General features: G+C 33.2%; 1 protein-coding gene across 2 annotated transcripts in view; it reads left to right on the top strand.

Moving 5' to 3' along the window:
• The window catches only part of LOC145240040 (fibrillin-3-like), a 671777-nt gene that overhangs the window by 534516 nt on the left and 125129 nt on the right, over positions 1-12132 (top strand). For both annotated transcript variants that reach the window (XM_080103628.1, XM_080103629.1), the window contains 4 exons: positions 3623-3748; positions 5581-5706; positions 10002-10124; positions 11745-11912. In XM_080103628.1, coding sequence (XP_079959754.1) covers positions 3623-3748; positions 5581-5706; positions 10002-10124; positions 11745-11912 — 543 coding nt within the window. The remainder of the gene's footprint in view (positions 1-3622; positions 3749-5580; positions 5707-10001; positions 10125-11744; positions 11913-12132) is intronic.

The raw sequence follows: 12132 nt of genomic DNA, 5'->3' as shown, positions 1-12132 counted from the left end.
TATCATTGGCTCGAAGAAAGGGTTGCATACACATACGGCAAACAGGCTCCAAAGATGGGAAACAATCCTACTAAATTACTACTTTGAAATGGAGTTCCTTCTGTCAAAGAAGTTAGGACACGCAGACAGGCTATCCCGGTTAATACCAAAGAATGATGAACTGCTTGAAGACTCGGTGATCGCATCACTACGATCAGAGGGAGATTATAGTTCGATCCTATGCAACACTGTGAAAGAACTTCCCGTTTCTCTGGATGATATGAGGAAAGAAGTCGAAAGCAACGATTTTATAAGAGAAACCAATGGAAAAACTGCTACTGATGAAAAAGTAGCAGAGATTTTCTCAGCATATTATTATATCGGGAAGTTGTTCCAGCGACCCTCCAAAAGAAAATCTTAAAGGATTTTCACATAGGACACCCTGGCACTACCAGAATGAAAAGTTTAATGTGTTCATACGTGTACTGGAAAAACATGGACTGGAAAAACATGGACGATGATATTGAAGAAAAGATGAAAGAATACAGAGGATGTGCTCTTGCTGTTAAAGCGCCAATAATCCAATTCAGCCCTTGGCCCAAAGATGACTACTCATGGTAACGGATACACGTGGACTACGCGGGATCTTTGATTGACAGTACTATCTCTTAGTAGTGAAAAGCTTCTCTAAATGGTCTGAAGTTTTTAGGTGCAAAAGTCCAACTATGGACTTCACTATAAAAACTCTTCATGAGTTATTCGCACGGTTCGGAATGATCGACTGCTTAATATCAGATAACAGCACTCAGTTTGTTATATATAGTTTCCATTATTATTATTATTGTTATTCTTATTGTTGTTGGTGTTATTGTTCGTTGTTATGAAGTCTTATTAAAAGTGAGTCTTAGAGAGTCTTATTAAGAGAGATGTTGCGTTCTGTGTTCGTGTTATGAAGAGATTCATATACATAAAATGTTCATACTTAGAAGTGTAGAAGCTCTTTGAGTGAGGAGACAGTGTTGAGACAGTCTTAGTGTTCACATTGTAGATATGAGATGTATAGACATTGTGTATGTGAAGACATTTTAAAACACAGGATATATAAGACATATAATGACAATTCCACTTTACCTTTTGGTAGAATTACAACACAAAGATGACGTTTATAAAAACACATGGGTTTATTTCTTCTTCGACCGGTCGATGGTTTTCTTAGTCAGGAATTCAAAGTTTTACATTCTATGTTTCAAAGCGACCGTCTCGCTTCCAGACGTTCGACTGTCCATCTCTCAACTCCAGACTGTCGTCCTCAGACTCTCTCTGCTTAACTCTAAAGTTTCTAACTATATCGAGAACTTCCCATTTTCCATGACGTCATACACATGTTAAAACATGTGTCTTCTTTCACGTGTTCTGAAAATGCGTGTCCAATACATTTTCCTTTGTTTACAAAAGGAATTTTAACCTATATTTCCAGTAACCTATATTTCCAATATGTTAAAAACATGTTTATTAAATTATCCTATAGTTGCATTCCTTTTCTTAAAACTATTTTATCTCTAAGCTAAACAATGGTTTGTTTTTACATTCCATTTTCTGATTCTCTCTCGTAATCTATTTCTAAACCTAAATTACGAGGTTCGAATTTCGTCTATTCTATTTCATTTTCATTTTAACTAAATCTCTCTATTTTTATACTTACATGAAAAGGGGACAGCCCTTATCATGTAACAAGTTTACATCCGGGGACTTCAAAGAGTTCATGGAATACTTCCAAGTGGACCACATCACAATTCCCCTTGTTCAAACGGACAGGTTGAATGATTTGTAGACACCTTGAAGGGGAATTTAAAGATGACAAAGGACACTGCATCCGAAAGAGCGTTGCAACAATTTCTTCGGGTGTATCGCATAACACCTAATGAGAATACACCATCCTAGATGCCTCCAGCAGAAGTGATGTTCGCGAGAAAAAATATGGTCAGTCTTTGACAAACTATTGCCAAAACAGGTAACACCCACAAAGAATTACGTGCTGGTAGAAAAAATATTCTTCCAGATCCACAAAGATAATACTTCCTGGAAGCAAGGAACATTCAAGAACAGAATCGGCCATGAAGAACCACATTCCATGCATGAGAAATACTTGAACAAGATACGCAAACGCACTTCAAACGAATTAAGTGAAACTTCGCCAGATGAAGAGACGTTGAACCTACTGTATGACGCATTTAACCTGGAACCCTCTCAAATAAATACCCAAATACGTCGTTCCAGCAGAAAAAGGAAACTGACGGACGTCTTGGCGGTCAACCCGAGAAAGAAAAATTTCGAGAAAATAAATTTTAGAGGGAGGGGTCTGGCATAGTTAACACCCCTATATCTATGATAGCATGGATTCGTCTGGCACTATGTAAATCAGATATTTCTACCGTCTACTAATGATATATATATATATATATATATATATATATATATATATAGTCATCCACATACAGTACTGTTTCGCTGTTTCACAGCTCATCAGTGCGGCTAGACAGGCAACTACCTCAAGCCTGGATTGAAACCCGACCGTCTGTATGGCAGTCAAGGCTCCTAACCATTACGCTATTGGCGGCTGGTGAACGAGTAGTGAATTTAACGATGTTTTGACATCGTTCGAAATACCTCTGCTCGATTTGTTTACACAAAGAGCGTCGCTTATACGCTAATGGTAATTCGTGTATCACGTTCTCAATATGCTCAACTCAAGATGAGGAGCATTATGGTCATCCACATACAGTACTGTTTCGCTTTTTTACAGCTCATCATCACATATATTATTGAAGAGCACGGAATTCTTCTGTTTTATTATCTTCTTTTTCATCTTCAATCTCCGAATAATTTTGAAAAAAAAAACACAAAGAAAATTATTCGGAGATTGGAGAAGATGAAAAGGAAGATAATAAAACAAGAATTCCGTGCTTTTAATAATATTTGTTTGAACGAGAAAATGCTGTCTAAATATACACTATATATATATATATATATATATATATATATATATATATATATATATATATATATGAACAAATGATTAATAAAACATGTTAAAAGACATCTTGAGAAAGAGTTAAAAACATATTTAATTTTAAAAAAGGAAGCACATGATAAGTGGATAGTCCTTAATCCGCGGAGTTTCGAAGAAATACTCTCCTTCTCATCAGAGGTTAGGAATTAGCAAAATGCAGGATCGGATTTTGCATATAAAAGTATTTAATGAAACTACAAGTAAGTCACAGATCTTACTTGGTTAAAAAAAGGGTGAGATAAGGGGAACAGGAGGCAAAAGAAAAATGGTAAATGATTTTTATTTATATATATATATATATATATATATATATATTATTTACAGTAATTCAAAAAAAAAACATTTTTTACAGTTGTTAGTATTTTATATATTTTTGATTAATTATAATTAATAATACAATATTTTGAAAATATCCATTGTATTACTTAGGCCGTTTTTTTTTGTTTTGTTTTTTTGCTTGTGATTTTTTTTTGTTTTGTTTATTTTTTATTTTTATTTATTTATTTATTTTTTTTTTTTTGTAGATTTCTTTTTTAAATAGACTGAAATTTCATTGTTTCCTCTTATTTACAGATGTCGACGAATGTACGCTGAATCCGAACCTCTGCGCTCACGGTCAGTGTTTGAACTACGAGGGTGGTTACAAGTGTGAATGTGATATGGGTTTCAGCCCCACGGACACCGACAGAGCGTGCGAAGGTAAGAGATGCGTCAGGGTTAGGGTTATTGTTATGATTAAGCCGCGTGTTTATGTATGGGGGAACATCTACTTTTCTTGTCGACCGATAGGTAGGCCTTATGACATCGTCCTTAATTTCGTTTGTTTCATTCATAATATCTAATATATAAAACATTTTGATGATATTTTAAAGTTAGACCTAAATAGTATTTGAGCTGATACATTTAATTTTAATTTAGTATTGTTGTACCATTGTTATTTATAGGGCTAGGATAACATATTCTGTTCATTGTTTTGACTCTCGGGTGTGTATCCGTTGATATCTTATATGCTTTTATATAGAGTGATGTGGTTCTCGGTTCATTAACTGTGTCGGATATATACTAGAGAGTCAAAACAATGAAAAGAATATGCTGTTGTCATAGACCTAGAGTTCAGAATAGACTTCGTAGCTTAGTGGGTGATGCCCTTTTCTCTTCCCTGCAATCTCTTTCCCACAGAAGAGACGTTGCGAGCCTGTCTCTGATTTATCGTTATTTTCATAACAAATGCTCAGCTAAACTTCAATCTATGGTCTCCCCCCCCTTCGCCAAACTTTCACGAAAAACACTCGTCTAGCTAAAACCACTACCAATAATTTCACACACTCTTCATCTGTGCCTAAACCTAAACATAGATTCCATGAACAAAGCTTCTTTCTTAGAACTGCACTACCGTGTAACTCTCTTCCAATTGCCTGCTTTCCAGCTGACTACAATCTGATTGTCTTCAAGTCCAACGTAAACAAGTTCTTGATGAACCATCCCCCCTAAGTAATCCAATTTACAAAATTCCCACTACTTATGTTTACTACGCTATAATCACATTGACTAATGTATACCAATTAACCCTAATCCTCAAGTGGCCTCCAGGCCTTGATAAGTGGTCATTCCTGTGTAAAATAAAAAGCTGTAATAAAGTACTTTGTTTCAGTTTAGGTTTTAAAAAATACAATGCAACTCGGATATAAAAGACGCGAATATAAGAAAAACGGATACAAGAGACTCTGTGGCCAAATTAGAGCCTGTGTTGATGTACAGGATAACCCGGATATAAGAACATCGGATATAAGCGAACCCCGGATATAAGAGAGATTGAAAAGTGGTAATACTGAAATATTTTTGGATTGAGATCGAAAAATCAAAATTGGCGAGGAAAACAACTCATATTATTAAGTGAAAACATTTTTTTTTAATTTGCCTTTCTAAAATGTTATATCCTTGTTTGTATAAGTTTAATAGCTAAATTTTAATTTAGAATATAAATGTTTATAGAAATAATTAAAACTAAAATAATTTCATTGCATCCCGAGCAACGCCGGATTAATTGCAACTTGTTCGGAATAATAGTAATGAAAATCGAAAACCAAAAGCTGGAATTTCAACTAAAAGTAATATTACTTACTTAATCGTCATGTCGAAATTAGTAAAATATTACTACATTCGTACATAAAAGATTTACTTTTACGATCTAGTGATCCGCCATTACTAAAATTACCTCCCTTGGCTTCATGCAATTATCTCCCTTGTTATTATGTTTATTATTTAAGTAAAACTTGCAATTTATTTCGAAAGCAATTTTCATTAATAATTCATTTTCTAGTTTATTATTTTTCTATATTTTAGGATATGCGATTAATTTTGAAATGATTAAATAGACAACGTTAATTTTAGTTGAAGTTTAATTTGCGGTTTTCGTTATTATTCTGAACAAGCACCAAACTTTATTTACAAAATTATAACTTATAATTCCTTTCTACATTCATGCAACCATCGTTTATATATTTTTCGCCATTTTTTTTTTTTTCTTCCAGATATTGACGAATGCACAATGTTCCCGAATCTTTGCGTTCGCGGAAGATGCGAAAATAGCTTTGGAATGTTTAAATGTTTGTGTAACCAAGGTTATCAAGTCGATGGTACAGGTGGCAACTGCACAGGTGAGTATTTCTATTCTTCAGAATTGTCAACGCGTTTTCTTCATGATTTTCCGTTGGCAACGGTATTGCTATAATAAAAGATTAACGAAAACGTTTGATAGCAAGAAAAATTTATCGAAGTTTCGACAATCTTGAAAGAGTGAAGATTAAAACGCTATGTTTATCATGACAGGAATTTTATAATACTGTGCTGATTATAGGGAATTAAAGGGCCAAAAAGCTATGCATATTATAAAAGGTAGGTTATAATGCTGTGCTAATTATAAGAGGAGTATGAAAAAGCTATATATATGATAAGAGGGGGATTATAATGCTGTGCAAATTAAAAGCGGGGCATTATAACGCTGTGCTAATTATAAGAGGAGGAGTATAATGCTGTGCTAATTATAAGAGGGGCATTATAATGCTGTGCTAATTATAAGAGGGGCATTATAATGCTGTGCTAATTATAAGAGGGGCATTATAATGCTGTGCTAATTATAAGAGGGGCATTATAATGCTGTGCTAATTATAAGAGGGGCATTATAATGCTGTGCTAATTATAAGAGGGGCATTATAATGCTGTGCTAATTATAAGTGAGGGGCATTATAATGCTGTGCTAATTATAAGTGAGGGGATTTTAATGCTGTGCTAATTATCAAAGGCGGTTATAATGATGTGCTAATTATAAGAGGAAGGTCAAAAAGCTATGCTTCTTATAAGAGGAGGGTTAAAAAGCTATGCATATTATAAGAGGAGAAGGGTCAATAAGTTTTGTTTATTGCAAGAGAAGAGTAAAAAATATATGTTCATTATAGGAGATAAAAAAAATATGCTAATTATAAATAAAGGTCAAAAAGTTTTTTTAGTATTAATAAAAGAGTAAAAAATAGCTAATTATTAAAAAAGATCCGATAAGAAAGGTTGATTATAAGAAGAGGTTACAAAAACCCACGATAATTTTCGTTAAGGTGTGTGTTCCTTGATAGAAGCGCTGGTGTAGTTTGAATAAAAGAAATACATATTAGATACGTTTGAAGCCAAAACAACGCATTATTACAAAATAAACAGACATTTATTTTGTTTTAAATTTATATTGAAATTTATAAATATATTTCGAAGGAAACCTCCATCTTCATTATTTTTTGCCATGTTGTTGTTGAAGCACAGAATCAGCAAGTATAAGTACGTTTGTTGTTTATACGGTAGTTTTTTTCAAATGTTCTAATGCATCATTTACTTATTTTCAAAGAACTTTGAATTAGTTTATGTAAGCAGCAGACTGTATCATTTAACAGTGGATATATATATATATATATATATATATATATATATATATATATATATATATATATATTATAAAACTCAAATGACCTTGTAACGATGTATGTAACCAACTTTCCGGTTTACGACATCCGGTTGCGCATGCGCGCATAACCTGCGCACTGAAATATTAACGTTATTATTTCGAAATTATTATTTACCATGGGAAGAATGGAGGTTAAAATAACTTAAACGTAATACAGAAATGAACGATGTAAAAAAAAAGCAGGCAGTATTAACAATTGTTTATTGTGGTAATTTAAACGCGAAAAAAAAGAACACTTGAGACGCTGATATATTAACGTTATTATTTCGAAATTATTATTTAACATGGGAAGAGTGGGGTTTAAAATAAACAAAAAACAAAAGAACAATTGGGACACGGAAATATTAACGTTATTATTTTGAAATTATTATTTAACATGCGAAGAGTGGGATTTAAAATAACATAATCGTAATACAGAAATGAACGATGTAAAAAAAAGCAGATATATGAAAATTTGAATGTAACTATAATAAGTATTATGGTATCTGTTCAGTGCACATTTACCTATAAGTATGGCCAACCACTTATAATTCAGTAATTGTAAATTTGTTTTTAAATAATCAATTATAATAAACAGAACGACTCACAGAAATCTATCTATATTCTTTTTTCATTTTAATATACTTTCGTAGAAATGTTTCTGTTTTGTAAAAAAAAAACTATTTTCTTTACGTCACAAGTGTCACGCTCATACATGAATTCCATAGCTAATATAACATACTGACCCAACGGGTCGTCTAGTATATTTATAAATTTCAATATAAATTTCAAACAAAATAAATATCTGTTTATTTTGTAATAATGCGTTGTTTTGGCTTCAAACTTATATAATACGTATTTTTATTTCACGTTAATTTTATTTGAGAGCGTCAAAACCTATGCTAATTATAAGAAATGCCACTTAGTCATGCTAATTATAGAAGAAGAGCTAAAAGGATATCTGATTATACATGTTCAGATACAAACTCAAAATGCACAAAAAATTTTTAAAAAATTATTTAAATTTTGATAAATATAAATCAACAGCAAAACACGGTCTCATATACATCGTTCAGTATCAAAGATACTATGGGATGAGAAACACAATTTGCATGTTCGCCCGAAGGAGCGATGATGCCGTTTTGCCTCTGTGTGATATTGAATGAAAGTCTATAAACCCGAACCTGAACTGCTTTCATCACAGTATTATAAAAAAACATTTCTTTCTATTACGCTGTTAGCTGCCATAATATCATCATCGCTTGTGGTGGTGTGGTGGCCTTCGTCGGCGCTCTTCCAGCCGTTGGCAGGTGGCTGTCGTTGTTGAAGCTTATGTGGCAGTGAGTGCCAATGGGCCGACTGACTCAACATGTGTAATCAACAGGATTTTTGCCATCGCCGTTTTATTTCTAAACCTTCCCTCGGAGAAAAAAGCTATCAGAGTAGAAAATCTTCCAGAACCTAAGGACTTTAAAATAGGGTGAATTTTTTCTGCTAGTACGGCAGTACATTCATCGAAGGGGCGAAAATCTATCCTAATTATAATAATCAAAAAAGCTATGCTAATTATGATAGTAAAAAAATATATGCTAATTATAATAATCAAAAAATATGTGCTAATTATAATAATCAAAAAATATATGCTAATTATAATGGTCAAAAATCTCTGCTGATTATAATAGTAAAAAATGTGTGCTCAATATTATAGTCAAAAAGTTACACTAACTATAATAGTCAAAGATCTATTCTAATTATAATAGTAAAAAATCTCTGCTGGTTATAATAGTCAAAAATTTGTGCTAATTATAATAGTCAAAAATCTATTCTAATTATAATAATCAAAAAGCTATGTTAATTATAGGAGGACTTTTTCACTGTAGACATGTAATCAACAAAAAATAGGTAGTATCGCTTTTTGAAAAGGAAGAAGGGGTTATTTAACTGAAGAGTTTTAGAAACTCTACCATAAATAGCAAGGAGTTTTTATCCGTCATTCAGTCTCTCGCAGACATTTACCTAAATATATTACTATTGTGAATATGATACAATCAAGTGATTTCCTTTCACGGTCACGCTCCTGTTTGGAATAAGGTTCACATCGTTAAACGCGAAAAATGAATGGATGTACCGTTACTTTTTCCAGCTAACCCTTGTGACTCTTGGCCGCCAGAGATTAAGTAATTTTCTGACAATTATATTTCATACAGTTTTTCACGTTCTAAGTTCCAACTTATATTAAGGAAATACGTATTCACGCTCTACATTGCACACAACCCTCTATTCTGAACACAAATAGCTCAAAAGTTTGCTTTTTATTATTGTTTTATATTAACATGGTGGGGTCTGTGTTAGCTCCGGACAGTCATAACTAGCAAGTAGTTAAGCAACTCCAGAATTTCCCCCTCCCTAATCTTTATCTATGTCTAAATCTAAACGCAAAATTCATGAACAAAGTTTATTTCCTTTAACTGATCGCCTGTAAAACTCTATTTCGTGGGTCTACTTTCCAGCTGAATTAACGTCCAATGTAAACAAGTTCTTGTTGTTCCGTCCACTTAAATAATCAAATCCTACCCAATCTCCACCATTAGCGATCATTAAGCTGTTGTCTTACTGACCACCGTACACTCATCAACTCTTATTATCAGTTGTTTTTTTGGAAGGTGGGGGCTTGATAAGTGGTGACTGTCTTGTAAAATAGCATTACTTCAGTTAATCTGCTTTACCGGGCAACGATAGGATACGGGTCAGCTGGTTTATGAATTACTTAAAAAAAAATATTTATATGAAGTTAAGAAATGGGAGCAGGAGATTTTTCTGGGTTCTTCTATTTTCCCGGGCAACGGTTGCGTACTGGTATAACTAATTAAAAAAAGAATTATTTGTTTAGATAAAAAAAATATGATAATGCATTGAGTTGAATGTTATAGCCTTTATCCTTCCACTGTAAACCGTTTTCTGTTTCAGATATTGATGAGTGCCTCAACCCTGACAATTGTCTCTATGGCAACTGCATCAACAGTGAAGGTGGTTACGAATGTAAATGTCCTCCCAATTATGAGCTAAACCCAAGCGGAACCGGTTGCGTTGGTGAGTTAATTAATCTCCTGTTTAGCAAAAAAAATGTTGAAGTGTATTACAAGCATTCATCATAATTTTTTTTTAATATTTTCTCCTTGAAAAAAATAGAATTACCTCCTCTGAACATAAAAACAGTAGTTTTAAAGACTAAACTAAATGATCTCACGCTAACAACACCTGCTTCTAGGCAGATGACGTCTGAACCCTCACACACATCACGCTAGATGCACTACGTCCGTCTTCGTTCGCCACAACTCTTGTACACTCTTTATACACTCTTGTAGCTGAGATGCTCGTATCGTCTAGTGTTTGCCCTCGATCAATTGACAGGAACAAGAGAACTTGTTTTTGATGGAAGATTTATTTGTGTCAGGAACACATTAAATAAATCATACAGAAATCTGAGAAAGAGACATATATATATATATATATATATATATATATATATATATATATATATATTAATAAAGACAAATTTACAAGGTCGTAACACTACACATGCTAATGTTTCAGACAGATGATTGGTTAAAACCGCAAGTTCTCGTCGTCAGATGACTTAAAAAGGACGTGAGAACTGGTTTTCTTGTGTGGAGAACAATTTTTTTAAGTCGCCTGACCATGATTTGTGGTTGTTTTAACCAATCACCTGTCCGAAACATTAGCATATCCAGTGTCGCGACTTTTTAAATTTGTCTATACCAATAAAAAATATTCTTTCTATTGAATATTCTTAATAACCTCGTTAAGTTTATGAGTTTTCTCTCTTGAATATCTATAATTTGGTATATGTATGTATATATATATATATATATATATATATATATATATATATATTGCCATTTGAATTAACGCAAGAATTTAAAAATATATAAAAAATACAACATTCTTCTTCCACAAACGACAAAAATAATTCACGTGAACTCTTTAGAATGTTCTGAAGAGTTCACGTGAATTATTTTTGTTGCAAGGAATGAACGCCGTCCAAATAACAAATTTTCAGTTTCTTTTTTTTTTGGGGGGGCAGCGTCTTTCATTTTCATTTCGATACTTTTTTGTAACCATGAGCGAGGGAACGCTTGAAATAGAGAAAAAAAATTAAATATTAAATACCAAAAATTAACATCGTTTTCATGCTTCAAAAACCCTCAGTCTTGAAATCGCTATTCTAGACACACACATAAACTGTTAACATTTTATAATTTTGAGATTCATGGAGACAAGAATTGGCCGACCTCATACTAGGCTATTGCAGTATTCCCCCACCCAACTCAAATAAGAATGTCTGTCCACCCGACATTTACCAGGAAAGAGTTCACAATGCACGTCAGAAGAAATTATCCCTTATTTTCAACTTCCGTTCATTCGCCGAGGTCATGTTCTCACCCGATTGTTGTCAATAATTCTTCGTTTGCCGATATTTTCTCTGTTTTTGAATAAATGTCCTCGTTATATAACGGTTGCATTAATTAATTATTTTGTTTGCTAATCTGTATTTTTAATGTCGCATATTTCATGGACAAAAATGTGTCAAGAATTTTTCAATTTTATTATCGATTTTATTAATTTTGATCGTTTACATTTTATTTATCCTTGCTTTTTTTATTTTCATTTTTCTTTTTCTTTTTCAAGACAAGCGACTGGGGACGTGCTACTTTGAAGTCGACCGACGCCGACGCGGAAGCCGCTGCCGTACGGAATTATCACCAGATGTGTCAAAGGCCACATGTTGTTGCACTGTCGGTCAAGGTTGGGCGGAGGTCCATGGCCGATGTGAAGCGTGTCCTTTCAATGGAACAAGTAAATATCTAAAGCCATCGTTGTTTTTATTTTGTTTTTCCCCACTTTTTTTCTTGTTGCTTTTTTCTTCTATCGATGGCTCAGTCGGTCGTTCAGTATGCGGCATAATTTCAATTTCTTTACTGAGGTCAGGTTCTCGTTCGATTGTCGTCAATCATTCTCCGTTTGTCTCAACGTAGTTTTCTCTATTCTCAAATGAAATTATCTCATTGTGCCAGCT

The sequence above is a fragment of the Euprymna scolopes genome, chromosome 19, assembly GCF_053919585.1.
Source record: "Euprymna scolopes isolate OS-2025 chromosome 19, ASM5391958v1, whole genome shotgun sequence".
Classification (NCBI taxonomy): domain Eukaryota; kingdom Metazoa; phylum Mollusca; class Cephalopoda; order Sepiida; family Sepiolidae; genus Euprymna; species Euprymna scolopes.
The sequence above is the reverse complement of the archived record's forward strand: the minus strand, read 5'-3'. Positions and strand labels throughout refer to the sequence as shown.